At 48.8% G+C, this 17,757-nt stretch overlaps 1 protein-coding gene across 1 annotated transcript; it reads left to right on the top strand.

The window, feature by feature from the left end:
* Positions 1-224: 224 nt before the first annotated feature.
* On the top strand, positions 225-1,389 carry GSX1 (GS homeobox 1). Its single transcript, XM_062577021.1, has 2 exons — positions 225-612; positions 1,034-1,389. Exons 1-2 carry the CDS (start codon positions 225-227, stop codon positions 1,387-1,389), a joined length of 744 nt encoding a protein of 247 aa, XP_062433005.1.
* The last annotated feature ends 16,368 nt before the right edge of the window (positions 1,390-17,757 follow it).

Here is a 17,757-nt window from a genome sequence, read left to right as displayed (position 1 = left end):
TGCAGTTCATTTAGTTAACAAGGGAAATAATGAGGGAGCGTGCGGCGTGAATGCCAAGAGAAGAGGCACAGAAAGCCTATTGAGAGCCCGGCGTCGCTATCACATGGCGCGGGCGCTATTTAAAGCGGGCCGGCGGGCGCCGTTCAGCACCACTCGGGCTGGCCAGCGGCGCGGGCGCGGGCGCGGGCGGGCCGCGGGGCGCTGCGCGGGCGCTGCGCGGGGCCATGCCGCGCTCCTTCCTGGTGGACTCGCTGGTGCTGCGGGAGGCGGGCGAGAAGAAGGGCGAGGGCAGCCCGCCGCCGCCGCTCTTCCCCTACGCCGTGCACCCCTCGCACCCGCTGCCGGCGCTGCCGGCCGGCGCCTGCCACGCGCGCAAGGCCGGGCTGCTCTGCGTGTGCCCGCTCTGTGTCACCGCCTCCCAGCTGCACCCGCCGCCGCCCGCCATCCCCCTCCTCAAGGCCTCCTTCCCCCCCTTCGGCTCCCAGTACTGCCACTCGCCCCTCGCCCGCCAGCAGCACTCCGTCTCGGCCGTCGGCGTCGGGCACGCCCCGGCGCTCTACCAGGGCGCCTACCCGCTGCCCGACCCCCGGCAGTTCCACTGCATCTCCGTGGGTAAGCCCCGACACGCGTGGGCGCGCGTGGGGTGGGAGAGCGAGGCTGCCGTCCGCCTGCAGCCTCGAGTTTGGTGCTGCGGGGTGCCCACGGGTGGCTTTTCCCTCCCCGGGCCCTTTGGAAGGCGCGAGGTGGGTCCCTGCCCGGCGCCCCGCAGCCTCGACGGGGCGTCCTGGCAGCTCTCCCCACGGGGCTGCCACGGTGCCCCCGGGGGGGGAAGCCCCGTCCCAGGCGGTGGGAAGCTGGGCAGGATGCGGCCCCTGGGGAGCTCTGCGCGGCGGCTCCCGCACGATGCGCGCCCGGCGGGGCACTGCGATGCTGGGACGGCGGCCCCGCAAAGCGGGCGGGGGGCGGCAGCGAGGAGCCGGGCGGGTGTCCCAAGCGGGGTCCGGCCGGTCCTGACCGTGGCTCCGCTCCGCAGACAGCACGTCCAGCCAGCTGCCGAGCAGCAAGCGGATGCGCACCGCCTTCACCAGCACGCAGCTCCTGGAGCTGGAGAGGGAGTTCGCCTCCAACATGTACCTCTCCCGGCTGCGGCGAATCGAGATCGCCACCTACCTGAACCTCTCCGAGAAGCAGGTGAAGATCTGGTTCCAGAACCGCCGGGTCAAGCACAAGAAAGAAGGCAAAAGCAGCTCCCACCGAGGCGGGGGCCCTGGCCACAGCTGCAAATGCTCGTCCCTTTCCACCACCAAGTGCTCGGAAGACGACGAGGACTTGCGCATGTCTCCATCCTCCTCAGGGAAGGACGACAGAGGCCTCGCAGTCACCCCCTAGCCCCTGCGCGCCAGACACCGGCTCCCCAGGACTGTGCGAGAGCAGGATGGGGAGTCCTGCCTGCTCAAGTGCCGACGTACAGTGGAAGGATTTTATACCGTTTTGTATAATCTGTAATTTACCAAGGACTTTCTCGCCTTTCTAGACCCCCTGCCACGAGGGCTGGTGTCCGTGAGCCCTGTTGTAAATAAACTGCTCCCTAGGACCCAGGCGTTCCCCAGTAGTGCTTGCTGTCTCACTTGTCTCCCCGCAGGCACAGCCCGTCGCGCCCCGGGAAGCGCCCTGCCCGGGAGGGCTCCCGCAGCCCTCCCCCACGGACACAGACGGGCGCGGGTGCTGCGCGGGGACGGGCGGTGTGGGCCGCAGCTGTCCCGGGACTCCGTCCGGTAACTCGGAGGAGGGCAAAAGCAGGTGGACGGGGAGGGTGGGGGGGCTGTTTGGGTTATTATCGTTAATTTTTTCTTTTCCTCCCCAAATGTTCTCGGTTTTGTTCTGACTTGGGCGCTTGCGGGCGCACAGCTATGGTTGTCTCGTTCCGTCCCCCCCCCTTCCCCGCGGGAGATATTTATTTATTTATTTATGTGCAAAGAAAATGACGCTGGCGATGATAACAATGACGGTGATAATAATAAAGTCTCGTTGGTGGTTTATTTCCTCCCTTCACGTAGAAAGCGCCATCTCGGTGTCTGCCCGGCACCCGTGAGCCGGGCGCGGGCACCGGAGCTAGGCTCGCCCCTCGGAGCACCGTCTCCGTCCATCCCCGACGGGCGCCTCTCCTCCGCAGCCCGGCACCGGACCGGCCGCCTGGCGGAGCCCGTCCCGGCGGGCGCAGCGATGGGCGCTAATCGCGGGGGCTCTCCGTTTCTCCGGACCCTTTTGAAGGTACGCGGTGCGGAAGGTACGCAGCCTACTAGGTACGCTAGCCTCTGCCTAGCGCCCTGCAGGCTTGCTGGGAGTTCCGGCCCCCAGGTGCTGCAAAGCGCCAGCTCCGGATCAGTCCTGGCTCGGCTGAAAACCTTAGGCTTCCTTCCCTCCTCCCGTTCTTACTCCTAAGTCTGCAGAAGAGAGAGAGAGAGACAACATTTATACAGGTCGGTATGTACGGCCGTAGGTGAACGCAAATACCCCCGCTCCGGGCACCCGACACTGCCCGGGTAGCTGTCCGCGCCGGGCCCCCCTCGGGCTCCCCGGGGTCCGGCTCCTGCCGGGGCGCCAGCAAGCCCGCCGGGCTGTGTCGTGCAGCCTCCTTCACCGAAGCAGCTTCCTCGGGGCTTGGCTGCTGCGGCGCTTTGCCGTCGAGGAAGCGCACGGCTTCTCGCCCCTGCCCGGTGGGGACACTCCGCGAAAAAGCACCCCTTAACTCCCTCTCCCTCCGCTTCGGAGGGAGGGCACACTTCGGCGCCCCTTGCCCACTCGGGGTGGCTAACAGTCCTGTGCGCACACGCGGGGACGGCGCCGGAGCCGCAGGGCTGCCCGGCATCGCTCGGGCACGGGGCAGCGTCTCGGCCCTCCTCGGCCACCGATGGCAGGGGCGCGCCGCATGCCCCGAGGTGCGGGGATAGCGGGGACCCGCTCGGCTTCTGAGGGTAAAAGCCCTTTCTGCGGACCCGGCGGTGAAGGCTCACTGCCCCGGCACGTGCTTTCTCCGCCGCACCCGGAGCAGCAGCGGCGCAGCCCGGCGGTGCCGGCACCCGGCAGCCGGTGCCCCGGCTCCAGCCCGACGGCGCTGGGCGCAGGGGAGCGGCGCGCAGCCGCCTGCTCCAGGGAGCACCCAGTCGGGCTGCTGCGGCGGCAGCGCAGCGCCGGGCTCGTGGACTCGGCCCTTTTCAGCCCTGTAGCCTGGGGACTGGGCTTTGCTCCCTGAATTGCCGTCTGTCCCTGTCTGCCTAAGGCCAAGATCGGCTTTTCCATCCACAGTGGGTCTGAAACCCGCTAGGCCCCTGGGGAAGAGCCAGCTGCTGGGAACAGAGAGCTCGGACTTCTCTTTACCTCCCTGGAAATCACACTGGAAAGGGTCCACATAGCATTGTGCAAGGGCTGAGCTCAGTGTGGGGACCTGTGGGTTTGGGGCACCAGGCAATGAAGGAGGAGAAGGGACAAATTTGTTCAAGGCAGAGCTCTCTTGCTGGCGAAATTGCCACTGCCTGGATGGCCTCAAGTCCTGTCATAAAATGTATGCCACACCATGCTCCTCGGAGCTCTCTGCAGCTCCATGCATGATGGCAGGACCAGGAGACCCATGGACTCTGCTGGCTGTGTCCCGCAAGCAAGCAGGGAGCACAGCACAGCAGATCGTGTGGGACTGTGGACTTTCTTGGCCACCACCGGTGGGTGGGAGGGGTAGGGAAAGAGTCTGAGATGGTGCTGGGCCCTGACGTGGGGCAGTGCATGACAGGCACAGGATAGCACCTGAGTCCTGACACCGCCCACCCACTACTGGAGAGAGACATGGACTTGCTGCCCTGTCATGACTATCCTGATGTGTTCACTTCTGCCAGTATGTCTTAAGGATGGTGAGGACTTGGTGGGACTTGTTAGTGCCGTAATATCAAATCTGGGGCATGTGAGCAAAATACTCAGGCTCCTCCACTCTTTGGGGGGGGGGCTTGCCTTCTTCTACTGCCTCCCTGATTGCCTCGACCTCCAGTTTCTCCTTCCTGCTGGCTCACCACATCACTGGGCTAAACAGGATGGCTGTGCAGCCTGGTGGTAAGGATGCTCAGTGGCCAGGGCATGTTACTTCCCTCTCCCAGAGCTGTTTATCCGCACTCAGTGGGTGAGGGATGAAATTTCTCCAGAGAGTGGGGACAAGAGCCTGAGACTGCTACAGTTAATCAGGCTCACAATGTGTGTGTCCCCATCTGGTTCCCTGTGGACCTTCCCTCTGTGGCCCAGTTTCAGCAGAACAGAACTCTCCACATAGCCTATGGCTAATTGGCTTGGCAGGGCCTTCAGCCTTTCCTGCCCTGGCTTCCCCTCCTGCCTGATTTACCAGACTTGTTTTGAAAAGTCATTACAAAACAGAGACACAGAAACAGCCCAACCTGGCTTTAGCAAAGGGCCTGGAATCCTCTTGAAAAGGGGGATGACATCAAAGACAACAAGCACCCAGACGTTGTAATTACTACTGGTGTCTTTTGTGTGGCACAGATTTGAGCCAGCTGGCTGGTGGTGGGATGTGAACAACACCAGTGATGGGCGTTTTAGTGCCATTATTTATGTGCTATTGTGGTAGTTGTGTCAAAACTCTCAATATTCTTGCCAGTCAGCACTTGCCAACCATCATCCTGGTATTTGATGGCATGAGCACTGGCATTAAAAAAATCCATCTCTCATGCTCTTGTTCTGGGGCTGGCTGGAGGGAGCAGGGGGCAGTTTTTCTCCCTTGTGGTAAGGATTATGGGACAGTGGCACCCAGCTAGCTCTTCGTTCACCATGAGACCTGTGCAGGACATGCACAGCAGCTGCGGGATGGGGACTGGAGTTGTTGGGCTCCTTTTGGGGAGCAGCTAGGAGACATGCTGGCTCTGTAGATTCAGGTTCGTGAGTGCATCCTCTTTGCAGGCACAGCAGTCACAGGCTACAAGGAGCATTTGGCATGGCAGTGTCCTGGTGGGTACACACGTTCTGGAGAGTGTGTGCACACATGTACCTACATTCTTTACTGGGTTTGTCTGGCACAACCTTGTCCTCAGCCCTAAAAGACACTTCACATATGTAAAGCATCAAAGAGAATTCCCAGTAAGGTATAATTTTGTAGAAGTACAGTAGTAGAGTATCTCAGTGGATGCCCCCAAGAAGACAGTATTAATATTCTCTGATACAAGCTGGCCTCTGCTGCAGACCCCATGAACCTTGTAAAGTCCACAGGGGCTCTCAGTGCACTTGACAGTCATTATGCTACATCCACATGCAGAGATAATCCCTCCTTAGTTGGGCATTTTTCTAATTTAGTGAGAAATCATTACAGCAAATGCTCAGAGTGTCATTTTCAAGGACACTGGGGCTGGGAAAATTAAAGTCATTTTGCTGTGGGAAGAGCATGGGCACCTCTGCTAAAGTGAATGTCATAACACGCCAATTTCAACTTTCTATCTCTAGGCATTTTGATGGCAGGTTTTCAAAAGTTACTTAAGCATTTTAGCATCTCTCCTGGTTTTGCAAATCTGTATTAAAAAAAAAGGAAAAAAAAAGCCAGCTCTGATATTTCCAGCATATACTTTTCTATCATATTTCTATCTAGAGTTTTTTTTTTTTTTTTTTTTTTTTTTTTTTTTTTGCCATAGTGTACTGAAAAGAGATCCTTCAGACACTGTGGAGGCTTTACAGATTGTGTTCCAGAGGGAAGGTGGGTACTATGAGAGATAACAGGGGAAGCTACTGCTGTCCCACACCCCACCCCATTGCATATGCAGCCATTCTCCCTTCATCAGTCCAGGCACAAAACGTGGAAGGGTGAAATGCTGAGTGTCTGGAAAAAGGAGGGCTTGGATTGAAGTACCATTGCAACAGTAGATACCTGTGCACTTACAGCTGCTGGGAGAAAAGTGTTGAAACATCAATTTGCATTCTTTGGCTTTTACATTTATGTGATTTTTACATTTATCCTTAGACCTCATTTCATTTCACAGAGAGGCTGCACCAGACTGATTTACAATTGAAAACATATATTCGTATCTGCAAATATCTACAAAACTAACACTATTAACCCAGGAATTTCATAATTCAGTTTATGTATAGTTAACACACCATTTTAACTCTGAACTGGTCCCATGTTTCTGAATTAGTGTTTAGAGTATAGTGATTGTCCCTGCTTTGTAACAGCATTACATCAGGTGTAGCTGGGCTTTTCTTTTGCTTTTCGTTATTTGGAATCAATCTTACCTATGAATCTCTTGGGATAATAAGGCTTTATTTTATCCTATAAGTCACCAGGCTTTGACATCTAATTCTGTAATGGCAATATTATTTTGTCCGTGAATATTATTACTTTAGAATATATGTGGGCGTTAATTAAAGACTCTAAGCAAAATGTTGTTGTACCATGCTTCTAATGATTTAGGACACGTATATCAGCACTAGCTAGCTCTTAATTACATTAATTTTGAAAGCATTTTTGCTACGAACGCAAAGTACTCTTAATTATGCAAGATCAGGAAATCTCCTAGGATACTGACACTAACAATGACAGCAAATGGCTGTATCTGTTGCTTAATGTGACTGTAGCTAAATTAGGACTGACTGGGTTGTGCCGGACAGCCAACTACTTTGTAAATACTCTATTTTATGCTCTACTTATGATACACTACATACTCTATATATATTCTAGGAGCTCTGAAGTGCTTTCATTCATACCAAATCAAAACTAAAAGAAGAAGTAGCAATGATCATTTAAGGGAAATTAAACCCCCCTTAATTTATAAGTGCAATTAAACTTTATGTGATTCACTGCCTCTTTGCTTAATGCTTCATGTGACTGGCATGGCTCCAGAACTGGCATCCCCACAGGGAGGTAGATGGAGATGTCCCTACCTGGAAGACTTCAGGAAGCTCCACTGGAGTTTTATTGGTAGCTTATGTTTTACCGCAATCATTGGATTTAGCATAAATATTTGTGAGTGTTTGGGTGAGGAGTTAGATTCAAATCAGGAAGTGAAACATTTTAAAATCACGGAGTTCACTAAAGTTTCAACATCACGTTTGTTGTGTGACTAAAAGGCCTCTTGGTTTTGTTTTCATGTTAACTCCTAGGAAAAGTAACTATATGTTGATCAAAGACACTCAACTGGAAGTTCAGACTTGTGGCTCAGTTCCACATAAATCTGCATCAAAATCCCAAGAGTTATGAAATAAAATCAGCTGAATTGCTATGTTTGAGTCAGTAGATATAATCTACTATTTCCAAAATCAAAACTCCCACATTGGCTTAAATCTAAATAACAAACCTGCTTTAATGGCTCCTATTTCAAATTAAGAAGGATGCCCACTGAAACATGATCTGGAGGAACTACTTCAGGTTCATTTCATAACCTCTGCTATTTTTGCACATAGTGAGCAGTCCTTGCACAGAAAATACTGCCCATACTCATGTTCAAAGTGCAGTTCAAAGCAATATATGAGCAGGGACCCATATCAGCCTCGGGCCATGTGGACACTTGCTGGAAGCCCCTGTAGAGCTGCACCTGTGTTCATGTGCCGCAATCACTAGTATCAAGCACAGGGGCTTTACCTTTCCCTGGATCCACCTGGTGGGCCAGGCATCCTGAACATCAGTGGGACAGGGCCCTCACTTTCACTTCTCTCTTCAAAAAACTCCCCTGTAAAAAATGGCAATGTTGTATCACGAGGCATGATATGCCACTGACCACTTTCCTTGGGGAGGGGCATTACACATCCTTTAGCCCATGATGACATGAAATCCCACTGTTGATTTCCAGAGGCTTTGGATGAAGCACAGGAAAAACATTGTACGTCTGTATCATTTGTTTGCAGGCAGCTGAGTTTTTGGAACAGTACCATGTGAATGTAGGAGAACATTTTTTGGATAGAACTCTATGGCTGCTGCGAGGAACAAGAAGCGCAGTTCTGTAACTGCTAGAAAAGCGAAAAACACTGACCTTTACTCTCTGGATACCTTCGGCACAAAAAAAGAAATCCCATTTTTTAAAACCTCAAATCTCTTTTTAATGCTTATTGGTGCTTAAATTCATCTGAACATATGTAAATCTGCATGTCAGCTTCACCAAGAAACACAGCAACAGCTTCACTTATTCACATCTATTCTATATTTTAAGAATACGTCTAAACCCATTTTCAAATTCAAACTCACTTCAAATCCAAACTGTATAGGCTCATAGCACAGGTTTTTGCTGAGCTCAAGGGCACAGTGAGGGAAAAGCTGTGAGCTTGCTCTATTCTTAACCAAGGCCTGGATTATGTACCCGCCTGCTACAGGGATGAGATGGCTTAGATCTGGCTTTGACAAATAAAGAAGTATCAGCCATCAGATACTTTGCAAGTCTTTGTAGCAGCATCAAGTAGCCAGCATCAAGCAGCAAAATCGGACTAGGACTTTTGGAGGCCAATGGTGTGTACAGCAAGACTGTAGTAACACTTCCCAAGCACAGGAGTCCCAGGGCTGTCCACCTGAAAGCCTGGAGCAAGGAAGAAACAAAACTTCAGCTCACTCTATCATCCTTTGTGCTGCATAGACTTAGCCAAGGTTTTAAGAACACCTTCATGATACTTTACCAATCCACTATAACTTTCTCAAACTTTCCTTTTTCCTTTTTCCATTTTCTATTCTGCCTGTCCCCAGGAAGGGACATACAGAAAAGAGTAGACTTTCCCGACACATTTGTAATCAGGTCTTTGAAAAGCAAATTGGAAAAACATATCAGAAGAATCAGAGTAGGTACAAAATATGTCTTGGAGACCATCCATAGATCAGACATGTACCTATTACCTTCCTCATCTTCCCAATTATTAAAAAAAAATCAGTTATGGACTAAGAATACATTATCTTAGGCAATGTACAGTGATATGCTAAGTGGTTCACATGCTAAAACATAGGTGTCTACTGCTATTTTATATCTGGCTGACCTGGGCTGGCCTTCAGTTGATATTCCAGAAAGATGCAGGTCTACTGTAGGTAGATCCTTTCTGCCAGCCTCATGAGGATATCTTCAACACCTTACAGCATCTGAAATAGCGCTATATTCGTGCCTATATTCAGGCACCTGAAATGCTCTTATGGTTTTCGACTGGAGAGTTTACACCTGAAGTATAAGGAGGAACAGACAGATACAGTGAGTATATTAAGAGAGTAGTAATGACTGCCAGTGCTAATGTGTTTGGATTTAATTTGATTATTAGAGTTTTAAAATATCTGAGGTGAAGAACTACTTACCCGTGTCTGACTGACTCTGACCTGGGAAGCCTGCAAAACTGTATCGCGTCCTGGACCACACTTATAACCTTTAAGAAAGCTGCTTCCTGTCAATGACAAAGAATACTCAATGATACACACAGACTTGCAATACATGTGTATGGGTTTTTGGATAGTTTATAGTGAACAAGATAGAGCAGAAAAATAACGCAGATTTTATCTTGCATATTAGTGTGTTGCTTTTTTTAAATCATACTTGTTTTGCAATTACTGTGATATAAACCCAGAAAAAATCCACTGAAATTAATAACTGGGGAAGAAAATGTTTCCACATATCAGGTGGTGTAACGAAGGTACATTGACTGAATTAGGCAGATAATCTATTAACTTAAGAATAACAAAAAATTCATACCTCAGAGCTGCACCCTCTCTAATCTTTGCACTAATCAGTACAAGAGCCTTTCAGAACAGCACTAATGGACATTTTAAATTTTCTTCTATATAACTGATATTTTTATTGGTGCCCACATCTTAATGATTGTTCAGAGGAAGATGATGTATTGGAAGTATTCCTAGTCTGTAATTGATCCTTATAAGAATGACAGTGGGGGTGGTAAGGATGTGGCAAATGGTAGGCGTGTGTCTCATCTAGGGAATGTCCCAGATCTGTTCTAAGGTTATACCGGAACAGTTTAACTTTGTCCTTTTTGTGACTTGTGTCAGCCTCGCTCCATGCTTACAGGTGGCTGTTCTGTTTGAAGGGGGACACAGCATACAATGTGAGTGTGCTAGATCTCTAGAGATGAATATTCAGACATGATTCTGTGCTAATGTTTGCAGGTATTTAATTCCCATATGCTGAAAGAGCCAAAAAGACTCATTATGGTTGTTTCATATGTAAGAAGAAAGTTGAGTTTTCAGTGAAGAACTGAAATTGTTAATAAATAATGATGTGCAGCATATGAAGAGGATAGATATTTCACTAGGTGGATATTTCACTCTTGCTGTTTGCCACTGATTTTTGCTTCTTCAGCTCATCTGCTAAAACAATAAGGTTATGAATCAGTTTTGGAACAGCTAGATTCAAGTTGTGATCCACAGCTTTTTTGTCTTTTATAACTCTATTAATCATTGCTTATTTTTCTTTATTTAGTTTATAGTGTGATATTTTGACTACTCAATCCTTGTGTCATGTATTAGTTACAATTCTTCTCCGTCTCAGGGCACCTTTTTGGGCTTCCAGCTCCCCTCGTGTGGACTGGTGACATTCCCACCATTGTGGCTGACCCAAATTCTAACTCTGAGGTCCTAGATGCACTGTCAGTCATTTTCTCCCAACATTCACATCTCCTCCCCCACCTTCTACTCTTCTCCCTACTACCATCCTCCTAGACACCTCCTTGGACTCCGTTATTCTCTCAGTTCTGCCTGCACGACTCCTGTTGAAGACAACAGCCAGGTTGCCAGCAGTGATGAATAAGCAGAGGTTCAGTCCATTCAGGTGACCCACACCAAGTAATAGCATCTGATACTCCAGTGCATCACTAGTCACCATGCTGGTTCACTGTGTAGAGGCCTGATGCAGTTCTTCCTTATGCACCCCTCAGACTGACAAGATCCTTCCAGCCAGCACTCGCCATTCCCCTTCACCTCTTTACACCTTTACCTCACATACTTCCATCCTGCAGAGGCAAGACCTGGTTCTTCTACAGCTCTGCCAGCTCACATAGCCCAGCTGACTCTCCATTACGATTAATCTCTCTTCTGACAGCCTATCTTTTCTCACTTCTCCATGAATTTTTATTTTTCTTTCATGTGTTCCAGCCAATCACCTGGTTAAAATTAAGCACGCACTTATATATTCTGCCAGAACGAGCCATGTGTTTTCTCAGGTTGTTTTCCACCTCTGTTTGGCTACTACTTTCCCAGTTTCACTAGAACATGTGATTATCCAGCATCTTGAGCTCCTATATTTAATCTCACAGAAAATTTAGGGTACACTTTGTAAGAAACATACAATCAGAATTGAAGTTGCCTTTTCCTTCTTTCTCTTCCTTTCTTTCTCTTTAGAGAAGCATATGTGTAAAGAAACCTTTCAATGCATTTGCAGAGCTCAAATACAGTACAGGCACAAAGCATTCTGGATATTGCTATGCAAATGACATGCCAAGAATGTTTAGACTGTACCTTGAAGCAGTAAACAAGTCATGGTGTCATGGTAACTAGAGCTGGATCTGCTTCCTACGAATGAGGTCTCAATCTCCTTTTTTATATGGGTTGCTAAGTTTCACTTAACCACTCAGTGGTCCAAAACTCATCACCTCATTTGTCTTCTGGAGACCTAGAAGTACAAGAAACGGCCTAATGTACCGGGCCATCATTTAAAATGAAACAATGAGCTACTCTGACACACAGCTTCAGGGCACAGGGATACTGAAATGTAGATAGATCTGGCATGGGTGATCTGTGAGATGGTGTCAACACCGTGAGGATTCACCATTTGCCCTGAATTGAATTGCATCCCAGGCAGTGCAGTTACAATCTGCAAAGATGATATCTGGGGATGATGAACTTAACGTTTTTAAGGCAGACATCAGCCTGCCAGTGAAGTGCTCCTGTCTCAGAAAAGTATAAAAGTATAAAAGCTGTAGTAGTCAATGGGGTAATTTTGTAAGCTGCATCTCTAGGTGGGTCTGTAGGATCAAGACTTCAGACTGCTGATCAGTAACTTCTATTCCCACTCAATACACAATTTTGTAGTGGTAGAGCTATGACCATTACACTGGTTTTGACTCAGCCATTCTTCCCTGGGTAGCAGCACAGGAGAATCACATCGACATGTTAGAGATATCAGAGTTATTCTTCCAAACTTGTAACTCAGGGCTGAATTATTCCAGGCTCTGTTGAACTATCTGAATGTAAATGTGCTCCTGGAAATTGCTCATCCAAGTTCAGGTACCCTGGGCCTGGCAGCCTCAAATCCTCATCTTCTCCCTCTGCACATGGTAGTACATGCTCAAGACTAAGAAGGGGTCTACCTTATTCTCCTTACCCCAAACACTCAAAAACCTCCTTCCTGAAGGCCCATGCACCCAGTGATAGGTACCAACTGATTGCAGAGCATTAAATTGGCAGACGAATTTGCTCTTTGCCCTATTTGTCACTGTAGATCCGGAATTTAAGCTGGTCCAAGGAGTTGCCAGGCCAGACTGCTACAGACCAGGGATCCATGACTGAACTTGATGTCTTTGTTTGTGGGGTCCTTCAAACTCAGAATGTATCCAAACATAACATAGAAGCAGAAGCGCAATAGGGGGTCAAATCAAGGGTCTATCCTGCCTCTAACAGTGAACAAATGCAAACATCTAGAGAAGACTGTAAGAACAGGGCTGATGTAGTGATATTTCTCCCAGCCACCAGCCATTTACAGCTCAGATAACTCCTGAGCCAGACATGATTTATGTGAAACGTCAATGAAAATGTCATCAAAGAACATGACCAGTATAGTGGAATCCATGTAAACTTTCAGCACCAATATACTTTTCAGTCACTGCAGTTTCAACAGAAAACCTATTTACCTACTTACTGCTCAGGGCTGGCACCTCACATGACAAAACAGCCAACATGTTTTCTGTGACAAACAGACTGAGCATTTTTGTGATTTTTCTGTCTACACTGGCTATATCTGTATGGCACGGATGTGTGAACATCTATACATAGACATATATAGCTTTAGTGTGCTGCCTCTGAGTCACCCACCAGAGTCTCTCTAGTGATACAGTTTAGCTTGGCTCTATATCTGACACCTGGAGTTCAGGACACTAACAGCTCTTGTTAGAGTACAAAGGCTCACTAGATGTTGTTCCTTGTGCTGGAGGGTTCCTTTTAACCCTTTTGAAATGCTCTGTTACTATTACTAACATATTCAAAGAGAGGAAAGACTAACCAAGTCAGGAAATGCCTCTGAATTCATGACTTGCGTGTCCTTTAAATGCCCAGTCTCAAACTCCTGTTCCTACCATAGCTTTGCAGTACATGAGAGGGAATATTGGTAAGGTCAGGAGTTCAACACCTAAAATTAACTGAATGTCAGATTTGAACAAAATTTTGAATCTGTCAAAGGAAAATAAAATGGCAATGGGCCAAGCCCAAAATGTCCAGTTTAAAAATGAAGGTGTTTTCTTCACTGCCTATCTGTGAAGTATATGTTCAGAAGTGGTGGAGACAGGGAAAAATCCCTTCCTGAGATCTGCCCCATCACTGTCTGCCAGAATGCACAGCAAAAACCATCAGCACAAGGGCAATCTTTACCCATCTGCAGGCAAGTGGATTGTTCAGTCTGTGTTGGAAGGTACTTAAAAAAGACACCTTCAAAACAGAGGACAAAGAAGAACCATGTGTACCCTGAGAAGCGTGTGAGCTCCTCAGTGATGCATCAAATCAGTCTCATATTGCCCAAAGCCTTGCCTGCTGTGAGCTGAGCTCACATCCTCTGTGCCTATGTTGACTTGAGATGCTGCATTCCCCAGTCCGGTCCCAGCTCTTGCCACATGAAGTCACACACTATCAGCTAACTACTCATGTGCAACACCCTAACTCGTTGCATTAGTAACAGGATGGGAATCCTCTCATCAGCTCTAGCACATGCACTGAGGATATATATGAGATGCTTGTCTAGACCCCCCCACAGAATTAGTACAGAGGAACAAGCCACAGTGTGGCAGGAGTTATCTCCTACATGTTTTGACTAGGGCAAAAGGGTCCAGAAAGGCACTGCAACAAAGGGAGCCTAGAAAGTCCAGTTCCAAAGTAGTTGGATGCACTTTTGATACCAGGAAGGAGGCAAGATGGAATCTCTGGAGATTCCCTGGGTGTTAAACTCTCCCCTTCTGTTGAAGCAACTACACTTGAGGAAATCAGAAACAGGGTGTGAGGAAACCTTTTCAGCTGATGTAAAAGAGAACATGTATCTACTGCCCTAGGGGACCAAACATACTCCAAGTATGTCAAGCCAAATTTGTAGCTGGTGTAAGCTGAACGAGCAGTGCAAGGCTGACTAGAAAGATATCAAGAGAAAGAATCTCCAGATCTGTGCAATGCGTATGCCCACCCCAGTTCTGCTCTTCCTGCCCAGTCTCCAGGCCAGAGCTATGGGAATGAGTGTGTGTCCAGGGAAATTTTCTTCACTGTAACTCACTGGCAACTGCAACATCTTCTTGGAAATAGTTCAAGAGAAACATGAGCACCCTACAGGAGCAACCCAAATCCTGACCTAGGAAGAAAGTGCAGGGGATTTACTCAAGTCATCTAAACCCATTGCTGAGTGCAGTTCAAATGCTGCCAGTCACTGGATGCCTAGAACTTATTAGCTGAATAAACAGTATCTTCTCTGGCACCTCTGATCCTGAAGCATAGTAAAGTCTCTTACAGGCTTCAAATATGGAAAATATTTCATTCCTTGGCAAAACAGTGCTTTTCCTGAAGCAGAATTGGACACTGTTCTATACAGCAAGTGCAGTTTTGGGTGCTTCAACAAATACAGCAGAATGATCAATGCTGTATTCAGCAGAGCTGAGTCAGTCACCAGAGGAGAAATCAGTTAGAAAGAGAGCTGAGGGGGCTGTGTCACCTCTCTCTGCTGCTTGCACCCACCGGTGTGCACACTCTAAGCTTTACAGTGCAGCTGTGGAGCCATTGCTCAGGAGACTGTGACTCCTGAGAGAGGCTCTATTTACATGGTTGTGTCACAAGTCTCTTCAAATTGAGTCACTAGTTCACTCTAAAAAATATATTTTCGGTTTGCTCATCCATGCTTTGAGCAGACTGAAAAACAGAATGGTATCTGAGTGCATAGAATACTTCTAGGTGCATGTGTCACACTTTTCCACCAGGGCTTGAAAATCCCTTTGGCTAACTCCTTCTTTAAATCTACTGTCAGTGCACCTTGCTGGGATGAATAGGAAAGGATGCCTGTACTTTAACAGCTTCTCAGCTCTTGGTGAATAGATGCACTTAAAGCACATTCTGGCTGGCAGAAATTAACTCATTAGTATTGTCCAGCTGTTAATGAAAACATAGCAGTTTCAGTAGGTCAGCAGAGCTGCCAGCTGAGAGCTTTCCTCACCCACCGTGTTATAGCAACAGCTCAACTGAGATTTGAGCATAAATCAGTGAACAGGTGATGCTAATATATTATCTGTCTTGGGATATGACCCAAGGCACTTTTTTTTTCAAGGAAATATATTTATTTCTTCATTCAGATTAACTAATTTAGAGTATCTCAGAACAACTAGCAAGTCTTGTCAAACCAGTGAATTTATGGACTTTGATTTTGGACATGTTATCTCTGAGTGACACTCTACTGTAGGACTGACTGTAGGTTGTTCTATGGGTTGGTGTCAGCATGCAGCTGACAATTTGGGCATGTCACACACATGCCTTTGCAGATCACTTCTCTGGGTGTAATATGGGTGTAATTGTGATGGCTGTGTGTCAGCTTGGAGGGAACACTTGCCACCTTGCACTTTCAGGGAGCTGCTCCCAGGATGTCGGGTCTTCAGGCAATTTGAGCTGGCCTAACTAGGTAGACTGGATGTTTTCCATTCCTGATTTGCCTAAGGCTCTTTTGTCTGATAGTTACATTTGAAACTGGAGCACCCACTACCGTGCTGTTCCAGAAGTGTAAAAAGCTTCCAGAAATATAACATTAGCACCTCGTCTGTCCCCAAAGCTTTATTTTCCTGACTCCTATAACATCTTGATCCTGGTACCCTGAGTGTCTTGTGTATTGCCTCATCTGATTTCTTTGCATCATTCCCCTCCCAGTTCTTTGAAAATATCTCTGGTCTCTTCTATACCTCTATAGGGTGGAAGACTTGTTTTGTCCTCTGCTTGTACAGCTTCTAGCACAGTAGATGGCCTGTGCTTTGTGCTCTTCTACATGTTTAGAGAAATCTACAGGTTCAGCACCCAGTGCCCTTCCAGGGCACATCACACATGCCATGGCTGACTGACTGTGCACCGCTCTTTCTCATGATGTTCCCTGACGTGCCTGTGTTGAGCAAACAACAACAGACATTGCTGCTCCCTACTTCGGGAATATTCCTATGCACAAAACTAATGCTCGTGTCTCTGTCTTCAGAAATGCACAAAATGTCCAAAATACGAGGATGCTGTGTTGTGAGGTGGATCCAGGAAAAGCTGCAGTTTGGTCACGAAAGCTGAACTGGGCTTGGAAGGACCTGTTCAATTTGGTACTTGTAAAAGAAAGCGAATCTTTGATGCTTCAGGATTAGAGAAGATGAGGAGAGTGGCAGGAACTTCTCCGTCTAGACAGCCTCGGAGGCAGCAGTGTTAGAGAAAGCAGACTCCAGAGCACCTCGCTCTGTTACCAGATCTGTCCTGGTCTGTTGCTTAACCCAGGTAAAATAATTTCAAAGAACAGTATTCAAAGGTGAGCGCCTGGTTTTGGGTAGATAAATGTTGATTTGACAGTGGTAGATGGATAATGACCGTGCTTACCATCATAGCAGCAATAATTAGAGTGATAATTGTTGTACAGGACCTGCTTCCCTAGGATGACTGTTGGAGGAAAAGGCTGAAGCCAGCGATGTAAATATTAAGGACGTCGATTATCACCTTCTGAACCAAATTCACCAGAAATACACACGCATTGCAATAAATTTATTCTTTCTTTCTCAGGAACCCAAGCGATCCCCTCCCCCCCTCCAAGGAGCTGCACGTAGGGCTTGATTTAAGCTGCAAAGCCGGATCTGCCTCCGTTTAGGAGTTTGTAAAACAGGTGTCCCCCACCCCATCCGGCTGTCTTGAAGGGAACCTGCTCCGGGGCTCAGCCCCCGTCGCCGGGGGGCCGCACAGGGAACCCCTCGGAGCCTCGCCAAAGCTCCCGGGATCGGGCCGAGGCTCCCGCGCTCTCCCGGCGCAGGGGAGGGGGCTAGCCCCGGCCTGGCTCTCCGGAGCCCCCGGGTCGGGCCGGGGTGCCCGGTCGGTCCCTAGCCCACCCAGACCCGGGGCTGTGCCCTCCCTGTCACCCAGAGCCGCTGCCCGGGACACGGGGGGGGGGGGGGGGGGAGGGCTCTGCTCTGTCGCCGGGGGAAGCCGACAAAAATTAGCTGTGGAGTGAGCTGGGGTGTGTATGTATGTAGGGGGAGGCTGAGGGTTAGTACAAATACTGAGAGGGGGCAGAGGTTTGGTTTTTACTTTTTTTTTTTTTTTTTTTTTTTCCTAGGAGGGGAATTGAGTTCTTCTTCGTAGCGAAGTGCCAGATTCCACTGGATAAAGCCCTTTCCAACGAAAGAGATGGGTCGGCGCTCCCTGCAGCTAGCCGGGCTGGGACCCCGCCGGGGAGCGGGGGTGGGGTGGGGGGGACCCGGCAGGCGGGGACGAAGGAGCCCTTCCACGGCGCGGGGGGAAGGCAGGTGCCCCCCACGGGCCGGGGCCGGCGGTGGGGACGTGCCAGG

The sequence above is a fragment of the Rhea pennata genome, chromosome 1 (assembly GCF_028389875.1).
Source record: "Rhea pennata isolate bPtePen1 chromosome 1, bPtePen1.pri, whole genome shotgun sequence".
Taxonomy (NCBI): Eukaryota; Metazoa; Chordata; class Aves; order Rheiformes; family Rheidae; genus Rhea; species Rhea pennata.
Note: the sequence above shows the minus strand (reverse complement) of the source record. Positions and strands in the feature narration are given on the sequence as shown.

Coding starts and splice junctions, on each gene's coding strand:
- GSX1 (XM_062577021.1), top strand. CDS start 225: ATGCCGCGCTCCTTCCTGGTGGACTCGCTGGTGCTGCGGGAGGCGGGC. Junction 613..1,033: donor GTTCCACTGCATCTCCGTGG/GTAAGCCCCGAC, acceptor TCCGCTCCGCAG/ACAGCACGTCCAGCCAGCTG.